The sequence below is a fragment of the Microcaecilia unicolor genome, chromosome 3 (genome assembly GCF_901765095.1).
Source record: "Microcaecilia unicolor chromosome 3, aMicUni1.1, whole genome shotgun sequence".
Taxonomy (NCBI): domain Eukaryota; kingdom Metazoa; phylum Chordata; class Amphibia; order Gymnophiona; family Siphonopidae; genus Microcaecilia; species Microcaecilia unicolor.
In genome coordinates this window covers 228,275,458-228,301,631 of record NC_044033.1, presented here as the reverse complement: position 1 = coordinate 228,301,631, position 26,174 = coordinate 228,275,458, and the positions used below count along the sequence as shown (strand labels likewise).

Sequence of the window (26,174 nt, the reverse complement as noted above, 5' to 3'; positions counted from 1 at the left end):
TTGTCCCCGTTCCTGTTTGATTTATCATTGGAACCCCTGATACGGCTCTTAAATGGATCTGGAGAGATTAAAGGAGTACAGTTGAGAGGGGTGGAGGTCAAAACCTTAGCGTATGCAGATGATATCCTTCTGGTTTTGCGAGACCCCCGGCCCTCACTGCAAAGAGCCCTAGAGCTTCTGAAGGAATATGGTGAGCTGTCGGGCTTTTCTTTAAACCTACAGAAGTCTTGTGCCTTAGCAATGGATGAAGTTGTTCGCGAGAGGTGGCAGGGAACCTTTCCGTTGCAATGGGCAGACCAGGCTTTAAAGTATTTAGGAATAATGATCCCACGGGATATGTCCACCCTGTACAGAATTAACGTAGGTCCCATGATGGAAAGTACGAAACACAGATTATCTCTGTGGCAGACCTTACCTTTATCTCTATGGGGGCGCATTGCTCTCTTTAATATGCTTATAGCCCCGAGATGGCTCTATCTTTTTCAACAGCTACCCCTGTACTTGAAAGGAAAGGATGAAAAAGCCCTGGACAGGCAGATTCAGAGGTTATTATGGAAAGGGAAACGCCCCAGATTGCCAATGACAGTGATCACAACCCCGAGGGAGCAAGGGGGAATGGGACTCCTGAGCGTGCGGAACTTAGCAATCGCCAGTGCGATGCGTCATATTAACGACTGGTATCGGGGTACACAAGAGTTCTCTGTCACTGAGGTGGAGACATCTATCTTTCCGGAGATACATTTCAGTTATTTATTACACTCAGGCAACCGATTACCTACACGAGCGTTTCAGAAGCACCCCCTGTTGCAATCCCTTAGAAACACCTGGCGGTGGGTGTGTAGGAAACATTACTTTACGGCAAAAACCACTCCTCTACTGCCTATTATGAACAATCCCGACTTCCCACCGGGAAAGGGGAACAGTGTCTTCAGACAATGGGCAGCGAGGGGTATCCTTTATTTGTCACACGTAGTTGATGAAGAAGGGAAAATAAAAACCCTTCCGACACTGGTGGAGGAATTTGGGATACAGGGAGGTAATTACTTTGAACATCTTCAGTTGAAACATTACATAGCATCCCTGAAGTGGACTGACCTAACAGAGGATGTAATAGACACTCTGAAGGAGACATACTCACTGGGTGCCCAGTTATCAGTCCCCCTCAGGTTCCATCACCAGCAATTAAAGGATTACACCTCTGAAATAGATTATGTGCGCTTGGCCCAAGATTGGTCAACAGACCTGGAAGCTGTAATCACGACCGACATATGCAAGGACTTTATAAAAAAACTGTATGGGTTGCAAGTATCGGTCATACAGTGCGAGAGACTATACAGATTTTTATTAAGAACATATATACCTCCTAAGAGGGCAGCACGTATGATAGAGTCTTGTGATGGGACCTGTCCTAGGTGTGGTAGAGGGGAGGCTGGTATTGGGCATATGTTTTGGCTGTGTCCCTTGGTAAAGGAATTCTGGGGCGAGATCACTCAAACATTACAACAAATGTGGGGGTGCACAGTGATCTGTGATCCCCTCCTATTGTTTTATAAATATAAATTTTCGGGATTGCCACCCCAGGGGTTCAGGCGCTTTGTGCGTTTGGCGACACTATATGGGATCTCCACCATTTTGAAGTTTTGGTTGTCTGACTCGAAACCTCCAGTGGTATACTGGAGAACACAGTTACTTTATCAGATGAAACTTGAGAGATGTGGTGTCCACTCCCTGGATACTGAATCGGGTGAGAAATTTCGCATGCAATGGGAACCGTTGTGGCTGACCTTGCCTTCCAGAGGTCGCAGCTATATCTTGAATATCTAAGCAGCTCACAAGGGGAAGGGGAGGGGGTAGGGGGGGACTGTCACAAGGGAAGTACGATTTATTGCTTGTGCAACTGAAACAGGTGGGAAATCAGGAGACGAAAGGCAAATTTTGGTTCCAAACAAGGCAACTTTATTGCTAGCAATGAACAGCACCGAGTAGTCTCGGGACACTGTGTGTCATAAATCATCTGACACTTACATTTATACTTCCCTACTGGGCCTGCGCATTTGGCCCCTTACACGTCACAACCGACATGCGCAGTAAACATTTGTAGTTCTTACAGTACAAAATTGTAGTCCCAGCACGTACACACGTCATAACACTGAAATGACACTGGCAAGAAAAACGAAACTTAGCAGCTTATTCTTCACATACACAATGCTTCTTTCTAGCACAGGAGATAAGGTTCGGCTCAGGAATGCAGGGGGGTGTCAGCACCCTCCAAGGTCGCCTATTCAGATGGCGTTGCTACATGCAAGCTGGTCTTGTATAGGCCTTGCAAACTACTGTTACAAGCTATATGTCTAATAGCCCTGCATTCTGTCTGTACATTAGTAAACAGCAAACTTCTTTTGTTAGTAAACAGTAAAACTGGATAAGGCACAAATGTCCAGTGCAGTAATAAGGTGTGGCTAAACAGCCAAAAGCAGAGGTAGAGTGCATAAGTAAAAGTCCATCAGTGGGCACAAAAACATGAGGTTGTCCTGTTGCTCAGTAGTATTCATAGTATTCGAGCAGTATCCGGCGTTCCACTCCTTCATTCCCCCCTTTTGATACTTGAACATCCATTCTGGTGGAGAGTATCACCTCCATGAACCCTGAAAAGGAAAGAAAGGACAAGGAGAGTTAGCGAGGGAGGCAACAAGCGAGCCCTAAGCCCTTGCGCAGCCGTTGGTTGCTTCGCCGGGGTTGAGACGGAGGGCCCCTAGTGGGATCCCCCCCTCTTTGTATCCGGTCTTATGCTGACACAAGGGTACTGGCCCATTAAGTGACTCAGGAGGTGAAAGGTGCACGTCAGCCACAAGGTGCTTCGTCGTAAGCTTCATCAGACTGGGGAATGGGGGAGTACATCTGGAGAGCCATAAGCTGGGCAGCAGCACGGCGATCAGCGATGCTTTCCATGGTGGAGCGGAGACACCTGAAAACTAAGGGGAGAGACAAAGGTATTAATAGGCAGGACAGCAAGAACAGGCCACCCATGACGAGGAGGCCTTGCAGGCTCCCGGAGGTTGGGAGCCAGCTGGTGAGGGAGGAAGTCCAATCCCACGCACTGTTCCAGGTCTGGACGGGGACGTGGGCTAGTTTGACCATCCGGTCAGTTATTTCTCTGATGACATGGCTCTGGTCATCAATCTGTAAGCAGCAATTACTGAGGTTAAACTTGCCGCACACCCCGCCCTCCTGGGCTAAGAGGTAGTCAAGAGCCAAGCGATTTTGGTAAACGGCGGTAATGAGCTTAGTGTTCTGTCGAGCTAGGATATTGAGGGCAAGGGCCAAATCGTTAGTAAGGATTTCGAGTACGGCCTGTAGGCGAATAATGCGATTCAGCATGTAGATAGGGGTACGGTACCCGTATGTACCATCTTCAGCCCATGTGGCCGGTCCATAGTAATGAATGATGCGCTCAGGCGGCCACTCGTTGTCTTTCCAGTCTCCAATTTGGACTTTGGGCTTGACGGGTGGGAAAGACCGTTTGCGTCTGGCCGGGTTATCAGGCCCCTTTTCCACGTATAGGGGGATACCCAGGGTTTCGCCGACTCGCAGGGGCAGAAGGAAAAAACTAGGGCGGACAGTGCCCAAGAGACAGGTACCGTACCAGCGGGCCGGGAGCTGTTCGTAGGCCCTGCGCCCGCAGATATAGTAGTAGCCCTCCGGGGCTACCCACTTGAGGGAGGCATTACCTCCGTATGTCCATGTCGTGTTTAAGGTGGGTTCTGTCCAGATAGGCTCCGGGGCGGGCAGGTTATCCGTTTGCCACCAGGTAGTCCGGCTTCCATTATACTGTAGGACCCCCGTGCAAGCAGAATCTCCCACTGCTACAGAGTACCGCTTCGATGGCGCTCGACTAGCGCAGAGGGAGCCTATAATATTAGTTCTTAGGGCCCATTCGTACGGCTTCGGCCGTTGGGGAAAGGTAATGTTAGTGGTGTTGAGTGCATCCCATGTGTGTTGTCGGATCTCTCTCGCTTCCCAGGGCCATTGTTCACCCATGTCGGTGCCTCCACAGACGAAACAGTTGGCAATTCCGAGGGAGAGGGCGATGTTTTCAGCCAAATTGAGGAACATATTTCGGGCTTCTGGGGAAATGGGGAATTTAGTCTCGGTCTGCTCAGCACGAGCAATTTCATCAAATACGTCTTGGTAGCCGACAACAGTAGTCTGGTAGTGCGTAGGAGGCTTCGTTTCGAGACTCTGATATATGGTAATATATGTCAACGGATCCATTCCTCCGCCGTCAATGCCGAGGCCCCACGTTCCTCTCCAGGGCATGTCGTGTCCCCGAATGGGCCAGTCTAGGGACACGTAGTTACCAGAACCTCGACGAAATTCGCCCAGGCTGGCGCATCCGGCATATCCTCCTCCCGTATAAGCACATACTCGGTCCCAGCCCGAGGCTCGAGTGTCGCCGGCGCATGGGAGCCAAACCCACGGGGAGCAGCATCTCATGTCTGGACTGAAGGGGCAGACATACTTGTGGTCATTAACGTATGCCTCTCGCCAACTCTGGCTGCCACACTTGCGAGACCAAGGGTGTTTATCCATGGCGGCACAGACGTCGAAGGTTAGGGTTGCTACAGTTTGGATGCCACCGACAAGGATGCGAGTGGAATTTATGTAATACAGAATGCCATCTCCCTCTACTCCCGGAGGCCCGGCCACATACGCAGGGAGTCCTACGCTGAGGGTGACATTGTAGTATCTTGGTTTGGTAGGGCTGTGGCAGATAGTGAGATTTCCTTGGAGGCACCTGTGGAACTGTTGGAGGCCATTCGGAGTGATGAGGGCACAAGTCGGGAGAAGCTGGCAATCGCCTTCCGGGGGCTGCGTCTGGTGAATGAGGGTAGTGACTAGGTGATATCCTCCCTCTATACCGTGGCGCACGAGGCGCAAACATTCAGTGCAATTCAGGCTCAGGGTGGCAGGATAGCTCGGGACTGCACACAGGAGAAGGAAGATGGTCAGCATTATATATGTGGTGGAAGGTATCCGAGCTTTTGCAGCAAGAAGATAATGAGGCCCACGATGAAGGCTGCGATAAAGAGAGAGCCAAAAACGCAGTGGGTCCAGAAACTGAGTTCCTGTTGCTGGGCAGGCATGAATCTGGTGGTTCACGTCTTTCTTAGAGTCAGCCGTAATGGAGCGTCAGGATGTTGGTGCGCAGTCCAACGCTTCAGGGTGCTGCTGGTGGGAGCAGCAGGTTTCATTCGGGTCCAATGTATCCACACTGGGCTTCCTGCAATTTTAACAGCGGTTGAGGTCGTTAGGAGAACAAGGGAGGGCCCCTTCCATTTGGGCTTTAGGCAGTCAGATTCATCCCACTCTTTTACCCAGACCTCGTCTCCCACCCTGAACCTGTGCGTAGGACTGGTGAGGACTAAGGGAGCTACTCTTTCAGTGTACTGCTGGATGTCTTGCACTACCTGGTGTAAGGCTCTCATCTGTTTCACTAAGGAACTCTCACCCTGTATCTGCAAGGAGTCGGGAAAGGAGGGTAGTGGTGGTGGCCTAGCATACATCATCTCGTAAGGAGTAAGGCCGGTAGCCTTGGGGGTACACCTAAGATGCAGCAAGGCCAGTGGAAGCAGGTCGGGCCATTTGGCTTTTGCTTCTTGGCATAGCTTGGCTAGCTGGTTCTTCAGGGATCGGTTAGCCCTCTCCACTACTCCACTGCTTTGGGGTCTCCAGGCACAATGCAACTTCCAATCGAGGCCCAGTCTGGTACTGAGCTGTTGTGTTACTTCGCTAGCGAAGGCGGGACCGTTGTCAGAGTTTATTTGCTTGGGGAGGCCGTATCTGGGTAGGATTTGATGAAGCAGTAGAGAGGTAACTTCTTTAGCCATTTCCGTTCTAGTGGGCTGGGCTTCAATCCATCCGGTGTAAGTACACACGGCGACAAGGATAGCTTTGTAGCCTCGTGCCGGGGGCATGTGTGTGAAGTCAATCTGGCATACGTGGAAAGGGCTGGTGCCTCGGAGAACATGTCCTGGCATAGGCCCGGGCCCCGTTCGAGGGTTGTTCCGGGCACAAGTTGCACATCGGCTGGAAGCGTTTTTGGTCCACAGGGATAGTTTGTTGATGTAGTAGGTCTTCTCAAGTAAGCGCCCCAGGGCGTCCCTTCCCAGGTGGGTGCGGTCGTGAGCCTCCTTGGCCACCGTCCAGGCCAAGGCTTCGGGTATCCATATGCGCCCATCCTGTAGTATCCACCAGCCATTGCGTGACTGTAGACCCTCTTGTTGGGCCCATTCCGTTTCTTGGGGGGTGTAGATAGGGGTCTCCGTAGGGAGCTGGACGACGAGTACGGGGTCAGAAGGGTGAGAGGAGTGGGAGAGCTGACTTGCCCTTTTTGCAGCATCGTCTGCCCGCTGATTTCCCCGGGCGATAGGGTCCGTTCTCCCGGTGTGGGCTCTGCAGTGCATCACAGCCACCTTCTTTGGTTTCCATACTGACTCGAGTAACTGACAGATCTCAGCGGCATTTGCAAGTCCTTTCCCCTCAGCTGTCAGAAATCCCCTCTCCTTATACAGGGCTCCATGCACCTGGAGGGTGAGGAAAGCGTATTTGGAGTCTGTGTAGATATTAACAACTTTTCCTTCAGCCCACATAAGGGCTTTGGTGAGGGCAATCAGTTCCGCTTTTTGGGCTGACGTCCCGGGCGGCAGAGCCATAGCTTCAATCACATGGTCCTCCGACACGACGGCATAGCCAGCTCTTCGGATTCCCTCTATCACCTGGCTGCTTCCATCGGTGAACAGGGTGATGCCTCCTTGCCAGGGTTGATCCTTGAGGTCAGGTCTACTAGAATGCACAGTGGCCATTACTTCTTCACAGTCGTGGAGTGGCGATTCGGGGGCTGGAAGGAGAGTGGCCGGGTTGAGGTTGGTCGTGTCCAAGATCCGCACTTCCGGATTCTCGCACAAGAGGGCTTGGTACTTAACCAATCGGGAGTTGGTCATCCATCTGGGTCCGTGACTCTCGAGTAGGCCGCGGATGGCGTGGGGTGTGGTCACAAAAAGTGTTTGGCCGAATGTGAGTTTATTGGCCTCGTGTATCAGGAGACAGGCCGCTGCAATGCTTCGGAGACAGCCCGGCCATCCTCGTGCCACGTTGTCCATGCTTTTGGAGAGGTATGCTACAGGGCGTTGCCAGGTGCCGACTAGTTGGGTGAGGACTCCAAGTGCCAGTCCCTTCTTTTCGTCGACGAACAAGTGGAACGGTTTAGTCACGTCTGGCAGTCCGAGCGCTGGTGGGGCCGCAAGGGCATCCTTAAGGTCCTGAAGGGCTTTCAGTTCGCTTTTCTCCCACCGGAGATCTTGGCCCTCGAGTTCAGGCCCCTTCAGTTTGGCATACAAACTGTGGGTCAGGATAGCAAAATTGATGATCCAAATGCGGCAATATCCAGCGGCTCCGAGGAGTGCCCGTAATTCCTTCTTATTTGCAGGAGTGGGTTGGTTGCGGATAGCTTGGGTTCGGGGGATACCGAGCCTTCGGGTTCCTTCTCGGAGGCGAAACCCCAGATACTCGACTTCGATCTCGCATATCTGTGCCTTCTTGCGACTGGCCCGGTACCCCTGGGCTTCCAGGGTCTTCAAGAGGTAAAGGGTAGCTTCTGCACAGTCCGTGTACGTTTCACGGGCCACCAACAGGTCATCCACGTATTGGACGACCGGCCCATACTCGTCCTGATACGTCTTCAGGTCCTGAGCGAGTTGGTCGCCGAAGAGGGTGGGGGAGTTCTTGAACCCCTGGGGAAGCCGGGTCCACGTATATTGCTGCTTGGTTCCCGTCTGTAAGTCTTCCCACGTGAAGGCAAACAACTTCTGGCTGTCGGCAGCAAGAGGGATGGAGAAGAAGGCGTCCTTCAGATCAATGACACTGTACCACTTGGTCTGAGATGGCACTTGGGCTAGGATGGAGTAGGGGTTTGGTACGAGGGCAACTATATCGGCTACCTGGTTGTTGACTTTCCTCAGGTCCTGGACGGGTCTGTATTCGGATGTTCCTGGCTTCTTAACGGGCAACAATGGGGTATTCCATGCGGATCTAATTGGTTTAAGGACCCCTTGTTGGAGGAGTTTCTGTAGATGAGTTTGCATACTATGCCGAGCTGCATAGGGGATGTGGTATTGTCCTTGGTTAACAACGAGCATTCGGTTTGAGCTCAATCCAGATGGGGATAGCGTTAACGGCCAGTCCTCCTGGGTTCGCTTCTGCCCATACATCAGGCACCGCATCCATTATGGCTCGCCTCTGCTGGGCGAAAGGGGTGTTCTGGTCGTAATGGCAGTCGCCGGGTCCTACAGTTGGGGGAACGTGTAGTCTCCATTCTTCTCTCACTGGGCAGATAAGTGTTACTGGCCGATCTTCGAACCGAGCTTCCACTTCACCCGTGGTCTTGAACTTCAAGGTGGCCTGGAGCTTACAGAGTAGGTCTCGACCGATCAAGGGGACTGGGCATCCGGGGATGTGTATAAACTGGTGAGACACCATCGTCCCTCCAATCTGGACTTGGCGTTCCTTGAGGAGGGGGGCTGCAAGGGATTTCCCGGAGGCTCCCACAATTGGTATAGTTTCTTTCGTGGCTGGGGCTATGGCAGTGGTGATAACAGATCGCTGGGCCCCCGTGTCTAGTAAGGCCTTCATAGACTCTGTCCCCACCCGAATTTCCACCAGAGGGTCAGTGGGGACTCTGCCCTCCCGGTTCCTTCATGCTGTGCTATCTCGGGTAGCGTCCACAGCCATTTGCCATTCCCTCCGGTCATCCCGTCCTCTATCTCTTCGGCCCCTTCCCCGGCCTCGTCTGGGGGCCCCTGTATGGTCGCCCGTCTCCTCCTCCCTCTGCCGGTCCCATGGTTCCTCTTCTCTCGGGCTGTCCCGTGTCTCCTCTGGACAATCAGCCCACCAGTGTCCTTCTTTTCGACAATTTGCACACTGGTTACGCCCTAAGGGGGACCGTGCCTCTCTTGTCTTTCTGCCCCTCCCCCTTGGTCTAGGCCTCAGGCGTTCTTCCAGTACCGTGGCCAACACATCTGCCTTTTCCCGCATCCGCCTGGTCGATTCCTTTCGGGCCTCCACCTTCTCCTCCTGGTCGCGATATCCGAATACGCGATCAGCTATAGCTTTCAGTTGGCTGAGGCTCATCCCTTCGAACCCCTCCGTTCTCTGTAGCTTTCTTCGTATATCCGGTGCTGACTGGCTAACAAAACTCATAACCACGGTTGGGAGGTTCTTAGGGTCTTCGGGATTTATCGGGCTGTGCCTTCTGAATGCTTCCATAAGTCGTTCAAGGAAGTCCCCTGGACTCTCGTCCTTTTGTTGGACTACACTGTGGATTTTCCCCATGTTGGTAACCTTCTGCTTCCCCTTCTTTAAGGCGGCCAGGTACGCCTGCTGGTATCGGCGGATAAAGGTTTGGCCTTCGGCGGTTCGGTAGTCCCACGTGGGAGCAGCGATGGGCGCCTCCGTTTCTATTAGGTTCTGTAAGTTGGCATGGGCCGGATTCGCATCCCGGACGGCTTGTTCCATATTTTGTTGTAGAAGGCGGCGTTCTTCAGTGGTCAGGATGTGGGCGCTCAACTGCCTAAGGTCTGCCCAAGTCGGATTATAACTGTATATAATGCCTTCCACCAGCTCTATCAACTGCTCGGGTTTCTGGTCGTAGGACGGCCCATGGAATTTCCAGTTATACAAATCGGCACTTGAGAAGGGAACGTGGCTATAAACTGTTGATTCGATGGGCTGGCCCCCCCCTTCCGCCGGGTTAGGGGTATAGGTGGTGGACTGTCGAACTGGGAATAAGTTGGTGGCCTCCCCTTTCTTGCTCGAAGGGAGGGCATTTCGCGGACTCGATTGGGGGAACCGAGTAATGTTCTTCACAACCCGTTTACTCTTCCGTATGGTTGCGGGGCCAGGTGACTCGGGTGAGTCTGGACGGGACGTCTCTCCGGCCTCCGTCTCCGACCCGGAAGCCTCAGCGTTATCCGGCCCCTCCTCCAGGCTCGCGATGTCAGGGTATAACGGGGCATACGGCGGTGGCGCGATATCATCTTCGTATGCTTCCGCCGTAGCAAGTATCGGGGCCTTTGGGGGCTTCTTTTCGGGCGAACCCTGAACTTTCCCTAGGGTTTTCTTTGGGGGTCTCGTTCTAGAAAGTGTGTTGGTAGTACTAGGCGTAGTTCCTGTCTTGACAATGGTAGCAGGGGGCGTGGTCTCAGTGGTTTCTACGCTAGGGGCGGTCGGCCGTATGGGGGCGGTCCCTGCGGCCTTCTGAACGGCAGCGGTTGCCGAGCTTTGGAGAGCGAAGGCATGGGTCGGCAGGGCTTTAAGTTTGGTTTTCCGTCCCTTTCTCTGCTTTACCACCATGAGGGCGGCTTTTCTACCTTCCGTTGGGCCCAAGCCGGCGGATCCCGGACTACATCCAACCATGCTTGGATGTACGGAATGTCCTCGGGACAGCCTGGGTTTCCCTCGACTATAACGATATTCATGACCGCCGCCACTTTTTCATACTCGAATGACCCTCCCGGGGGCCATTCAGCAATTCCTAGCCCTGGCCACATGAATTGACATCTCTGTATCATCCCGGCCCTGCTACATTTATCTTGGTCGAACACTTCGCTAAAGTGTTCTGTCATTAAATCTAACGGTGAAGACCCACCCCCGCCCATCCTAACCTGAGTGCCAAAGGACAGGTGACGGACAAAGGGGGAAAGGGGCGGTGGAGGAGTAAGGGGCCGCTCGGTTTCGTCGCCAGAGCCTAGTGAGTTTCGGGACCTAGTCGTATACCAATAGTCCGTATTAGTCACTGGCTAAAAGAGGGTGATCACGCCTCTTCTTCGGTCCTTACTGGGCCGGTCACTACGTAGAGTATACTCGCCTGTCCGCCGTGTTCGCAGGCCGCGCCGTCGTACGCGCCTCTCCAGAGAGGAAAAAAGAAAAAGGAAAAGGTGCCTTGCCAGAACCACACAGCCCCCCCTACAGTCAGGCAGAGTTGATCGACCCTCCTCCGGGAGATGGACGCTGAAATCAGCGGTGGCCACTCACCACCTTCTCAGGTGGGGATCGATGACCCGATCCGACCGCAGTGGGGGAGGGGAAGAATATAATCCGATTCCCCTTTCTACTTCTGTCCCATCTGGGTCGCCAATGAAACAGGTGGGAAATCAGGAGACGAAAGGCAAATTTTGGTTCCAAACAAGGCAACTTTATTGCTAGCAATGAACAGCACCGAGTAGTCTCGGGACACTGTGTGTCATAAATCATCTGACACTTACATTTATACTTCCCTACTGGGCCTGCGCATTTGGCCCCTTACACGTCACAACCGACATGCGCAGTAAACATTTGTAGTTCTTACAGTACAAAATTGTAGTCCCAGCACGTACACACGTCATAACACTGAAATGACACTGGCAAGAAAAACGAAACTTAGCAGCTTATTCTTCACATACACAATGCTTCTTTCTAGCACAGGAGATAAGGTTCGGCTCAGGAATGCAGGGGGGTGTCAGCACCCTCCAAGGTTGCCTATTCAGATGGCGTTGCTACATGCAAGCTGGTCTTGTATAGGCCTTGCAAACTACTGTTACAAGCTATATGTCTAATAGCCCTGCATTCTGTCTGTACATTAGTAAACAGCAAACTTCTTTTGTTAGTAAACAGTAAAACTGGATAAGGCACAAATGTCCAGTGCAGTAATAAGGTGTGGCTAAACAGCCAAAAGCAGAGGTAGAGTGCATAAGTAAAAGTCCATCAGTGGGCACAAAAACATGAGGTTGTCCTGTTGCTCAGTAGTATTCATAGTATTCGAGCAGTATCCGGCGTTCCACTCCTTCACAACCTTCAAGGTCAAGATGTACTTCCATGCAAAGACATTATATCTTGCTAATAAGTTAGGGAGGGGAGGGGATGGGTAGTTCTGAAAATGTTAAATGTGATGATGCATAGACAAGTGTAAATCTGACTCAAGGTGGATACTGATATACACATTGTACTGAGATTGGAAGATTGTATTATTTCCTGTTTGTGCGATGTCATCAATAAAAATTATTAAACATAAAGATTTCAGCCAATAGTAATCCAAAACTAATATGTTACTGTGATTCAGATTGGGCAGGGGATCATTCTGATTATAAATCCACAAGTGGATATGTGTTTATGTATGGAAATGTACAAATTTCTTGGGCCAGTCATAAACAAAGTATTGTGAGTCTGTCTTCTACAGAAGCTGAATATGTGGCTGTATCAGAAGCATGCAGAGAACTGATGTGGATTGAAAAACTTTTGCTGGATTTTGGAATAGATGAACAGAGACCAATCCAGATAATGGAAGATAATCAGAGCTGCATCAGACTGTCACAGAATGACAAGGTTCAGTCACGCACCAAGCACATCGCAACGAAATATCACAACGTGCGAGAGCTGGCGAAAGAAGGAGTTATCAGTCTACACTATTGTCACACCAGTGAGATGACAGCTGACATCATGACCAAACCGTTACCCAGAGAACGTTTTGAGAATCTGCGAATAAAGCTTGGACTTTGTATGAATTAATAATTGCATGACAGTTATGCATGAGAAGGGGTTTGTTGGAATAATGTATTGTGTTTTACATGCATTGTCTGTCAGCAATGTTTTTTTTCTTTCTCTGTGATTACTCTGTGACCTCTGATGTGAATTACTTAGAGAGGTCACACCCATGCAACTTCCTGTGGTGGTTAGGAACAGCACATGGAGCTCTAATGGTCTCTCCTAAGCTGAGGATCTATGGTGTGAGCATCCATTACCATCTAAGCACATGGAAAGAGCTGATAAACCAAATGTATAGTATTATGTTATATAAGCCTGTCTGAATATCAATCTAACTAAAACTGTGAGTAAACAGATGTTTTGTTACTTCAACTTTAAAGTGACTCAGCAGTGAATTATTCTGGGGTGTATGTGAGAGAGATGAAGAAAAGAAATTAACATTTCTAAAGCTGAAGCTGTGTGTATAAAAATCTGCTAATTATTTACTACAAATAATCCAACACGACTGACCAATCCTAAACCTGCTAAATCGACCCGAGCAGATTGAGCTCAAGGTAAGCAAGGGAAGGAAAAGAACCTGGAGCAGTAATTAAGTTTACAACAGGCAGTTCCTCTGCTGTAAACACAGCCTGAGAAGTGAATTTGCAGGCTGTGGTTTCCACTGTAGCTGCACTAATTGAATCAGAATGCATTCTCCAATTGTAAAACCTTAGGAATTTGCTAACATCATCCTGTTAATGGCTCATTATACGGTCTGTGCCCTGAAGAGGACAGATACAAATCAAAGTAGGGTATACACAAAAAGTAGCACATATGAGTTTGTCTTGTTGGGCAGACTGGATGGACCATGCAGGTCTTTTTCTGCCGTCATTTACTATGTTACTATTACCTTTGGGCCCTATTTGGGGGCTTTCTCCTGTTCTATGCTAGTAGCAAAAATCATTTATGAATGAATCTTTTTTTGTCAACCTTACAAAAATGTGAAATATGGGTAGCTGGAGTACCTGAAACTGTAGTTGCAGGTTACCAAAGTGTCAAAGCTTCACGCATTCTAACAGTGTTACTCAGTAATACAAATTTGATTTAACACTATTCTGTACAAAAAGTCTACACAAGTGATGAGATTCTATTAATGATTCTTGTTTAATTAACAGATGTAAGCATAAATGTCATCTTAAATAGTTGCTATTCTCATCAAGCGCCTGCAGATTTAATTAAAATATGATAAAACTCTATAGTTTAAAGCTAAATCCTGCTTTAAGCCTTAAATCTCTACAATCTGTTTGGAAGAGAGTCAGTTTCTTAGAATCCTGTAGATTATATGACTTTTTCCAGCAAGTGCTTCCGAAAATCCCATGAAACCAAGCTGCTTCAGTTTGTATAACTGTTCCCTACAGTTTTACATAATATTGTGCAGAGATGGTATTGCTGGGGGTTTTTTTCCCTTTTTTTTATTTTTTGTTTTAAAGGTAAACTACTTTTTCCAGGGGCAATCCTAAAAGGATGAGTGCTGTGTGTTTAAATAGGGTTATCCTTGCTATACTTAAAATTCAATTGTCAGATGTGGCATATAGAACTTTGCATGCCTTGAAAAGTTTGTATTTATGTTTTGCAGGCAGACATATTCTAATTCCACTATATCTTTTTTTGAGATGTTTATTCCCTCCTCTTTAATTCCCCTTACCCTTTAGTTGTTCTGTCTGTTACCTGAGTTACAGGACAATTTAAAAGTTTTGGTCCTTTATTCTGTAATTGATGAGGGTTGGTCTGTGTTCTGCATGTGACCGAGGTGAAAGATTCTTCTGGCATGTGGCTTGTGAGGGGATCTATATCAGTCTGACTTGTTTGGCTTTTCCAATGGGACACGTATTGCTGTTGTGTATATTCACCGCTGCCTTTTTCAAGGTGCTGTTATTGATATTTGTGTGTTCAGAATTGGTGGTGTTAAGGTTTGCAACATAGGCTCCAAGTATTTATGTGGTTTATGTTGATGCAAGACACTTGTTGAGCAGACTGTTCATTAGAAATCCTTCATCAAGTGCACTCTAAGGCATTATTCAGGAGTATCCCAAGAAATGCTACTCACACCTATATACATAGTGCCCACCCATACTAGCTCTGGGCCCACCCAAAATGTCAGGTCTGGCTACGCCACTGCATCTTCAGAACCGCAATCCTACCCAACCAGGATAAATCAGACATATCCCACTTCTCCAAGTCCCTATAAAGCACCTTCAAAAGCGAGGGATAGTTAGCAGAAAACAACTCAAGATATATTATGAGAATCGTAACCCCCAAATAGGCAATACCTTTCGTTACCCATTTAAAAGAGAAGGACTGCTGAAGCAAAGCCAAGACTGGAGAAGGGATGCCGATTGCAAGGGCCTCTGATTTACTCACATTTAATTTGAAACCGGAGACTGCGGAATACAACGACAAACCTTTCATCAGATTAGGAAGGGAAATTAAAGGCGTAGTCAATGAGAGAAGCACATCATCTGCAAAAAGCACCAACTTTTATTAACTATTGCCCACCTGAATACCTGTTATGTTTGGATCCGATCTAATGTACATCGCAAGAGGCTGCATAACTAAAGCAAACAACAATGGCGACAAGGGGCATCCCTGTCTTGGCCCACGAGACAACGAAAACATCTGCGAGTTACCGCCATTAATTCTCACACAAGCCCTAGGTGCTGCATACAAGGCCTGAATCCATCTACTAAATTTAGATCCAATTCCAAACACAAAAGGCCAGTGGACTCTATCAAAAGCCTTTTCAGCATCTAGGCCCAGTAAACAAACCGGTAAAGCCCTTTTCTTGGAGATGTGGATCAAGTTAACCATTCGTCTGATATTGTCACTCGCTTGTTTATAAGGAATAAATCCCGTTTGATCAGGATGAATCAACTGAGGCATGACTTTAGCTAGCCGATTAGCCAACGCTTTTGCCAAAATTTTTATATCTGAGTTTAAGATAGAAATAGGGCGATACGAGGCACACTCAGTCACATCTTTCCCGGGCTTGGGAATCACTGCTATCCAGGCTTCCATCATAGAAGAAGAAAATTTACCTCCCTCTAAAATCTCATTTATTATCTCTGTCAAAATGGGGGCCAATTCCCCCCTAAAAGCTTTGCAAAAATCATTGGGCAGTCTATCCAAACCCAGAGACTTCACCACAGGAAGAGCCTTGATCACCTTAACGACCTCTTCCACTGAAACTGGGGCTTCCAGAGCTTCCCTCTGCCCATTTGAAAGTTTAGGAAAAGGGCAATTCGACAAAAACTTACGTGCCGCTTCAGGATTTGGCGCAATATCTGTACTTTAGAGGGATTGATAAAACATCTGGAATCTCTCCCTGATCTGCTTGGAATTGGTTGTCACTTTACCCCCACCGTTCCGTATCTTGAGAATAGTCCTGTCAACCCTTGTTTGCCTCAGTTTTACCGCCAAGGCCCTACTAGGTTTATTACTGAAGACAAAGTGCTTATATCGCTGTTGATCTTGGAAAAACTGTAACTGGTCTGAATATATCTGATCCAACTTCAAACGAAGCCCTTGAATTTCCTTCAAAGTTTTGACTGAGTGAGTAATTTTATGTTGGTCCGATAAAATATTAAGCTGCGTTAAACTTTGCACAACCTCAGCTCTTTGCTTCCTAGCCCTAAAACTGGCCTTTTGAAGGAAATAGCCCCTCGACACTGACTTTAACGCGTCCCAAACCACTCCCAGAGAGGGTCCTGAATCAACATTATGCTCTAAATATTCACTTAAAGTCTTTCTGTGCCAGCCAAAATTTCCTCGTCTTTCAACAAAGTGACATTCAAGGACCATCTCTTCTCTCTCTCCTCCCCTGCAAGGGAGGGGAGCCCTACCCAGACTGGAGCATGATCCGATACAGTAGGCGTACCAATATCAGAGGACCACCCAGCATGTGTCAAGGATACATCAACAAAAATATAGTCTATCCGAGAGTAAGTATCATGGGGATGCAAATAAAATGAGTAATCCCTAACCCCTTGGTGGGAGACACACCATACATCTGATAATCCAAGATCTCTAGTAAACTGGGTCAAAGCTTGAGATAACATGACATCTACAGCAGAAGCCACCCCCGACCTATCCAACACCGGATGCTGCATAGCATTAAAGTCCCCCCCAACAATAAGTCTACCCTGAGGACAAGAAGAAAATTGACCCACCAATTTAGACAGGAACCCTTTTTGCCCTTCATTAGGTGCATATACCGAGGCCAATGTTAGAGCCTGATCCCCCAGTAATACACTCAGTAGCAAGAAACGTCCCTCCCTATCTCGCCTCACCCTCACCACCTGAAACTGCAGTGTGGAATGAAGCATGATGGCTCCCCCCCTTTTCTTAGACCCATCTAAGGCAGACGCACAGAAAACAGATGAGTACTGAGGATATGATAAAATCTTTTCATGTTCCCTTCTCAAGTGAGTCTCCTGGAGAAACACCACCTGTGGATGAAAATGAGATAGTTCTTTAAATAACTTTTGGCATTTTTGTGGCGAGTTAAGGCCTTTCACATTATAAGACAAAAACTTAAGGTCCCTTGTCATAGCAGACTTCCACAAGTTATACTATTCCTCACGCTGCACATCTGAGGAGCCCTTTGACGCCACTTCCCCCCCCCCCCCCCCCCCCCCCCAGGGAAGGCAGCAAACCTCACTATAATGTCTCTCGGCCTGTTGTCAGCTGGTTTACCAAACGCCCTGTGTGCCCGGTCTATCTCCATCTCCTCAGTCCCCAACAGCTTACCACAGATCACTTTGACAATTGTAGATACATCCTCCTTATCTCCCACCTCAGGAACTCCTCTCAAACGTAAATTATTCCTTCTTCCACGGTTCTCCAAATCATCCAGTTTGTATTGGAGTTCCTCACAAGCCATTTTTTTAGGCGCGAATCAGCACTGCTCAATTGTGCCTCGTGATCCTCCACGTGGTTCTCTAATTCCTCTACTCGACCTCCCAGCTCGTATAGATCTACACTCAGTGCGTCCATCCGCTCCAAAATCTCCTCTTTAGAGGATTTAATGTCTGCTCTGATGTCAGCTAGCGATTTTGCCAAATCCGCAGGAAAGCTCTGTTTTGGATCTAGTGAACAGACCTCCGCTGATTATGACGCAGAGTTGGAGTCAGAGCGAGGAGGGGAAACATGGCGGCGCGGAGTCTTCCCCGCCAACTTAGCAGACTGCCTCGCGCTGTCCTTCTTCACCACGGACATCCTCCGATTCGCTCGCCGAAAACAATCCAGCAGAGCTGCCCCACACTCCGACCCGGACAAACTGCACTCTTCAAGGGTGATAACTGCAGATGTTGCTAATTAAAGGTGGGGAAGCCACGGAGCCCCAGAATCAAGCAGCCATTCAGCAGCGTGACGTCACTTCCTCTCTAATCTTCTCCTTTTAATGTACCATATCCTCACTACCACCACCTGGCAAGAATCCTAAAGCTCCACCAGTTGAAGACCTTCTCCTCCAGCCGACAGAACTCCTAGAAAATTCAGTCAGTGCCAATGTCCCTGGGCCACCTCTGCCACACTGAGCATACTTACTTTTCACAAATGCACAAAAACTGAGCATGCACAGTTTGCTGGCGGCAACAGTGATGGCTCAGGGACAGTGCAGCTGATTGCTGAGCTTGGTAGGTGCTCTGACTGTTGGAGGAGGAGGTCTTCAACTGGCAGGGCTTGGGGATCCCCTGCCAGCTAAGGATTTATATTTTGAGTTGAGAGGACTCGGGGAAGGGGGGTGATGGAGGATGGAAAGCATGGGCAGGGTGGGACAAAGAGAAAATTTGTGGTCCGGCTATGCTACTGGTATAGGGGAAAGTAACTGATAGTGGGAAAATCTGTGTTTTGGATTTCTGACATTTCCACATTTTTCCTGGTGATCAGGATTTGTGGACCTGTTCTCCATCAGTAGCAGCAGTAAAACATCATCACTGTTATCATATTTCACTTCAAAGTGAGTCTCTCTAACAGATAGATGTTGTTTTCCTTTAGGTCTGGGCAGTATTCTTTCAATCTCTGTGAATGACTATCAGGACAGAGGGATAAGGATCCTGTGTGAATCTGCAGGATGGTATCCAGAGCCTGAAGTGAGCTGGAGACAAGAAGTTGGACAGAGTCTGATACCAGCATCTGAAACAGAATTACAAAGGCAGAATGGTCTGTTCAACATCAAAACTTCCCTACTTATGAGAACAAATCAGTATGGCAAGATTACCTGTAATATTAGAAACACTGTAATGAACCAAGAGAGAGAATCAGCAATTTCTATAGCAGGTCAGTCACAGTCACAAAAATAAGCTTCAGTAAAGTGTTCATATAATTGAGACCTAATTTATATCATGAAACTGGCAGCTCCTCCTAGAATCAGATTCAGAGAAGATTGTTACCATCTCTTCCCTCTCTCCCAGGTGAACATTTCTTTATTTGGTTCCTCTGGTATATTTCCATTTTCAGTTTAGGAATTCTCAAACATGGATTGCGATATTCTATTTAAAGTTCATGTCACTTGGTTTCATTTCTTTTTCAGACATATTTTACGAGTGGGTCTGCCGTTGGATGGTCTCTCTCTCCATGCTTCTGATGTTAGGGATAATCCTGTGTGGTTCACTGGTTGTGCTGGTTATTTACCACTTGAGGAAAGAAAAAGGTAAAGTCTCTCCCTCATCCATCCCCCCATCCCCATATTCTAGCAGTGTCTCGGGAGATTTACAGGAGGAGAGAGGAGGGAACGGAGTAGATGGATGGGAGGGTCCCTGGCATGGGCGAAGTTTGGGGGGGGGGGCTTGAGGGGGCATTGCCCCTCCCAAACGAGCTGTTCTTATCTGGGTCACTTGTGAATGGCACCACAGAGGCTTGGGGAGGCCCCAACCACTAGTTTACCCTCCCTGCTCCACTTGCTCCCCTGCCCGAGTCTGCAGCAGCAACACCAAATAGCAAGCACCAGCTTCTGTTCCCTTCCATTCCCTGCTGCTGTCTGCCCGACTAGGTGAGCGTAAATGAAGTGAATCCATGTGCAGGGCCAGAGCCCTGTGTGCACCATTGCCAGTCTCCCTCCTCCTCCCTCCTTTTGATGTAACTTCCTGTTTCGGGGAGGGAGGAGGAGGAGGAGGAGAGAGACCAGCAGCAGCATGCACAGCATGACAGAGGGACAATTTTGAGTTGGAGGAAGGGAGAGGCAGTTTTACATGGGAGGGGACAAGAGAAACAGAGGTGCAATGTTCGTGTTCAGTGGGGGCAAAAGGGAGAGATACAGAGGAGATCCTGGATGGAGGAGAGGTGAGAGAAAAAGAATAGTTGCTGTGGCTGGGGCAGGGACAGAGAGCAGAGAAGGGAGATGTCATATGGCAGACAGACAAACAGAAGATTCTGGATGGAGGAGGAGAGATGAGATGCTTCATGGCTGGGGAAGGGAGGAGGTACTGGTTGGAGGGGTGGGATAGGAGAGGCTGCATGGCTGAGGTGGGAGATGACACCTGACAGAAGGGAGAGAGGGAAGATGCCACAGGACTGGAGAGAGGGAAAAGAGAGAGAGGAGATTCTGTATGGATGGCAGGAAAAAGAGAGACCCACTGCCAGGAGATGTTGTATGGCTGGAGGGGAGAGGGAAGAGTTGGTGACAGATTGGGGAATCAGAGAAGCAAAAGGGGAGGACCTGAGTGAGGGAAACAGGAGAAAAGCTGTAGGTGGGGGTTGAAGACTGGATACTAAGAGTGAATTAAATCTGAGTGGACAGAGGCACAGCAAAACAGAAGAAAGCTAAATGGAAAATATTAATTACCAACAACCCCCCCTCCAAGTAGTAAGAAAAAGTGAAAGTCTGGTAATTAAATGTTTAAGGGAGGAAAAAGCCTCAAGGAACTCTTGTTCAACAGATCTACAGAGCTAAAGATAATCCTGTTCACCTATCTCTTGGTCTCAAAAGGATCTGTTCCTCATCATAGGCAAAAAAAACCTTCCCAATACCTTCAATATTGATTGATAGGAAAAAACTCCCTTCTAATACGTATCTAAATAATGAAAATAGTACCCAAATAATGGCACTGGTTGCTGCTAAGCTCAAATGGGGTCAAAGTCCAAAGCTCAAAAATAGGCAAGAATGTCGTTTAGCTTTTCATGTGATCATTCAGCTGTGCAGTCTTATCTCCTGCTCAAAAGCCATCTAACCCCCCCCCCCCCCCCCCCCCCCCCCCCGACCGAGGATGGCCATCTTCGCTCATGCTAAAAAGAGCTATGCTGCTTCAGGGTCCAAACCAGTGGCGGCTGCAAAAAAGATAGAAGACAACAATTGATATAGCAGTTATACACATTAAAGCAAAACTTAAATAACAGTCACTTCTTCCTTACTTCAATAGTAGCATTCTAGCTTGACAGACTGGCAACACTTAGTGCTCCTTGAGGCTTTTTTCCTCCCTTAAACCTTTAATTACCCACAAGCTAAATAAAGACATATGTAAACAAAAATTAAGCTAAAACCCCAAGAAGCTGAACTCTGCATACCATATTACACCAGAGAACTAGAAACAGTAATGTATTCCCTTCTCCACTGTGGAAAATATAAAGACAGCAGATGTAAACAAAAACAAACATATTCCACTCATGAAATTAAAAATTAATAAAAAAAAATAAAACTGCAAGAGAAAATAAGATGATACCTTTTTAATGGACTAATTTATTATACTTTTTGATTAGCTTTCAGAGGCCAAAAACTCTTTCCTCAGGTCAGGATAATTTACTTACCTGAGGAATTTAGATTTTGGCCTCTGTAAGTTAGTCAAAAATATATTTAGTCCAATAAAAAGGTATAACTTTATTTTCTGTTTATTGTTTTATTTTTACTTATTAAATTTAATGTAAACTAACATTCCACATTATTTCACCCTAAATTTAAAAATAAAATTATTTTTTCTACCTTTGTTGTCTGGCCGTTTTTCTAATTGTAGGTCGCAGTCTATGATCACTGTTTTCCTGTCTTTTCATAACTCATTCCAGGGTCTACACAAAAAGTAGCACATATGAGTTTATCTTGTTGGGCAGACTGGATGGACCGTACAGGTCTTTTTCTGCCGTCATCTACTATGTTACTATGTTATTTGTCGTTTTTCTCTCGCTTTGTGTTTTCTGCACCTCTTCCACTACATCTATCACTGACATTAATATTTTCCAATAGAAATACTCTGGGGACCTATAAATTGAAAGGTTTCTCCAAATATTTAATAAGCAAAAAAACAGAAACCTAGTATATGCCTTAACCTAGTTGTACCTTAAAAGACCTTATGTGACTGGTGGTGAGCTATACAGCTAAATATGTGTTAATTAAACAGTGCTCAGAACTGGGTGCATGTGTTAAGCTATAGAGCAGCTTATAATCACAACACCAACATGCGTTCACATGTTTCGCCTACTGGCGTCCTCAGGAGAACGTAATCTACAATATGAAATCCATAAAGATCATAGCTATATTGCTGGCCCATGATGCAACTACATGGCATCCCCACCATGCCGCGCTTTGCTTTTACACGATCATGCAATTTGGGAGAGCTACTCAAATACAGGCAACAGGATCCAGCCCCGGGCCATAACGGAGGGCACTTTAAATGCCAAGGCTGTACTTATTGCTGCTATGCTTGGGTCACTACGCAAATTACTCATCCAACCACACTATACATCTGTGGGAAAGAATGGACTGTGATACGACACAAGTCATCTATGGCATCAAATGTCCCTATTCATTATGGTACATTGGACAAACAAAAAGGAAAATTAAACAGAGGATCGGAGAGCATCTTAGTAATTTGCATACTCATAAGAAGGAAGCTCCACTGGTGGGGCATTGGGACCTGATGGGACACGAAGAGGAGGACTTGAGATTTGTGGTATTAGCATGCCTACGGCAACCGTGGGGGGGGGGGGGGCAATATAGTCTCCTTCCTCTTGAAGAGAGAAGCGCAATACATTTATAATTGGCAAACTATGTATCCCAAAGGACTCAATAAGGCTATTGATTGGTGGGCGGTCACTCATTTGTAATTAGCCAATCAATGTTATAAAGACTACTGCATATGTACCGGCGTTCAGTCGATCTGAGTCGGGGCTGCTGACTGTTTTTCATTCTGCGGTCTTAATGCCAAGTAAGATGTAACTGACGTGTTTATTAATTAATTTATTGTTTACAGGTTGAGATTCAACAGTATGGAGCGATATAGCTATGATCTTTATGGATTTTATATTGTAGATTCCGTTCTCCTGAGGATGCCAGTAGGCGAAACATGTGAACACATGTTGGTGTTGTGATTATAAGCTGCTCTATAGCTTAACTCATGCACCCAGTTCTGATCACTATTTAATTAACACATATTTAGCTGTATAGCTCACCACCAGTCACATAAGGTCTTTTAAGGTACAACTAAGTTAAGGCATATACTAGGTTTCTGTTTTTTTGCTTATTAAATATTTGGAGAAACCTTTCAATTTATAGGTCCCCAGAGTATTTCTATTGGAAATTATTAATGTCAGTGATAGATGTAGTGGAAGAGGTGCAGAAAACACAAAGTGAGAGAAAAACGACAAATAGGAGACCCTGGAATGAGTTATGAGAAGACAGGAAAACAGTGACCAGAGACTGTGACCTACAATTAGAAAAACGGCCAGACAACAAAGGTAGAAAAAATAATTTTATTTTTAAATTTAGGGTGAAATAATGTGGAATGTTAGTTTACATTAAATTTAATAAGTAAAAATAAAACAAAAAACAGAAAATAAAGTTATACCTTTTTATTGGACTAATGTTACCACCCCTCTCGGCTGGACTGTAGTGATGTGCTCCCAGATACCTGATGGTTGTAGTCGTGGCGAATATCCAGGGAACACACACTCACAGCCGAGGGAGTGGAACAAATAAACTAACCTCGTCCTTTACTCTCAAAGAATAAAGGAGGAAAAGAAGCTAAATTTAGGATTTGTTCCTGAACTGGAAGAACCGCACCTTCAGATCTGCAAATTATCTTTTTCTTTATTGAATACAAATGCAAACAAATTTTCATTCAAATAAACTCAAATTCACAATTAGTGTGTGGCTTAATAGAACTGCAATAACATATTCAACATTCAAATGTAGGTTTACATGTATACCCTTAACTTTTTCTGTTTCTTTCAAAAAAATCACCTAAAAAGGCAGAAAAGGACCTTTTCAGATAAATATTTAAATTGTCTTTTTATCAAAATCAGATATTTGTTTTAATACTCTTTCCTTGCTTTTGATGTCAGAATTTGAGTCTTTATAAGTATTATAGATGTTTGTGCAAGGATCTCACTTGAACCCAGAACACTTAGGCAAGTCAGGAAAACATGGATTTTTTATATTTGATGTTGTTCTGTTCTTTAGTTTTCCCTTAAAAAACCAAAAAAACGTATATGTCCTTCAACACTCTTTGCAAATGTCACTTAGCTGTGGTTGAATTTATTTAGGTGATGTCTTTCTTGCATTGGAGCTCAGCCGGAACCCTTCAGAGGATAATTTCTCCAGATTTCTTCTTCCTAAACCTCACTTATAAAGAAAATAATCAGGGAAGAAAAACCTTACAACTCCCTGGCTTTTTCAGGCGCTGACTCCTCTCTGGTGACAATTAATCAGTTCTCAATACTGTGGCCACACTCTCTAATTGAAATAAAATAAGTTAAAGGTTTTCTCACTACAAAACCTATTTCTCACTGTTGATTCCCTGTTCTAAAATCCAGCAGGCTTCACACTGCATTCAGAGATCTCACACAGAGAATAGCCCTAGCCTCCTTAATCTTTCTTCACAGGGAAGTCGTCCCATCCCCGCTATCATTTTAGTCGCCCTTCGCTGCACCTTTTCCAATTCTACTGGTCCAAGTACCAGTGGAGCTTGTATGAAGAGTGGGAATGATAGAGGTGAAACGTCTGGACTTCAGAAGAGAAGCGATCCCAAATCTATTGTTCGTGTGCAGAAACACATTTGTAGTGAAGAGAAGAAAGAAGAGAAACTATTTGGAGAAAGAGCTATAGGATCTAGTCCATTGTTAAAAGTGAAAATTGATGGTATTGAAACACTCTGCACTGTGGATACAGGTTCTAGCGTGTCTACAATTTTGGCTAGCTTTTTGTATAAAAATTTGCATTCATGGTGTTAGTATCAAACCATGGTGATGATTTAGTTTTCTTTTTTTGTTTTTATTTGTTTAGGAGCTTTGTAGTGTAAGGCCTTTTTTGTTGTTTATCAATGCTGCTTTTTAGGTGCTACTTATAGAATTTACTCCTTAGCACATTACCTAAATAACAACTATCACCTGTCATTAGCCACTGTACATTTGAGTGAAGGAGTGGCCTAGTGGTTAGGGTGGTGGACTTTGGTCCTGAGGAACTGATTTTGATTCCCATTTCAGGCACAGGCAGCTCCTGGTGACTCTGGGCAACAGGAAGTAACCTGTTCCGGGGCAGAGGGAGCACAGAACGAACATTGCAGAAAGGCGTGCGGCACCCCCCCCCCCCCCCACCGGCGTGCACCTGGGGCGGACCGCACCCACCCCCCCCCCGGTACGCTACTGCACCCACCGCCCCCCCCCCCCTCGGTACGCCACTGTCTTTGTGATCACTTTCTAGCTGTGCAGCAAAGTTTTAACATTTTCCTTTGTAATGGATTGTCTGGCTGGTGTAGTTACCTTGGATTTGAATTGTGCCAAGTCTGTCTTAATGATAGAAAGGTCCACCTTTATGTGTCCAATGTCCTCCTTTGTGTCAGTTACAGTGGCGTACCAAGGGGAGGGGCGGTGGGTGCAGTTCTACATCTATGTGGATGATGTGCAGCTACTCATACCCATTGAACCTGACTTACCTACAGCCTTGAATAAACTGATTACCTGTATAACATCAATTCAAGATTGGGCTAAACACAACAAACTTTGCCTGAACCCAAATAAAACCGAGCTTCTCTGGGTCCCTAACACAAGTGGATACATACCTGACATCAAAACCCCTTTTGGGAAGTATGAACTCCCCCTCAAATCACAAGTCAGGAACCTAGGAATACAGTTAGATTCAACACTTACTCTGATTCCGCAAATCCAAGCAACCTTCAAGAGCTGCTTCTACTTTTTGTTTGGAAAAGAGTTGGACAAGTTAGTCCGCAGTCTGGTAAATACTAGGGTGCCTCAAACTTCTGGAGGACCGGCCTAGGACATCCGGTCACGGCATGTTTGTTGGCCACAATCGCAGACAAGATTTTCGCTGGTATAGGCCTGGTAGATTGGCTCTGGCTCAGCGGTCCTGATTCTTTCAGGTGCTTGGAAGGGTAGGCAGAGATTCAGGAGTCTCTTTCCCATCAACAGCCCATCCTGCCCAATGAAGGATGTCGGGTCCAGCCTCTGAGTCCTGTGGGAATTTGCTTAACACATTTCTGTTGGAGGTGGGCCAAGATTACCTCCGATCAGTGGGTGCTAGAGGTTATTTGAGACAGGTACGCCTTAAGAGTTTGCGTGGCATCTTCAGACGTCTTCTTGGAGTCTCCCTGTCTGTCTCAGCTCAAGGTGAGCATGGTGAGGGA

General features: G+C 46.9%; 1 protein-coding gene across 1 annotated transcript in view; it reads left to right on the top strand.

Annotated features, from left to right (window-relative positions):
• Positions 1–26,174, top strand: part of LOC115466348 (butyrophilin subfamily 1 member A1-like) — a 148,201-nt gene that overhangs the window by 55,142 nt on the left and 66,885 nt on the right. The window contains exons 5-6 of the mRNA XM_030197537.1: positions 18,607–18,888; positions 19,142–19,261. Of these exons, the coding sequence (XP_030053397.1) occupies positions 18,607–18,888; positions 19,142–19,261 (402 nt within the window). The remainder of the gene's footprint in view (positions 1–18,606; positions 18,889–19,141; positions 19,262–26,174) is intronic.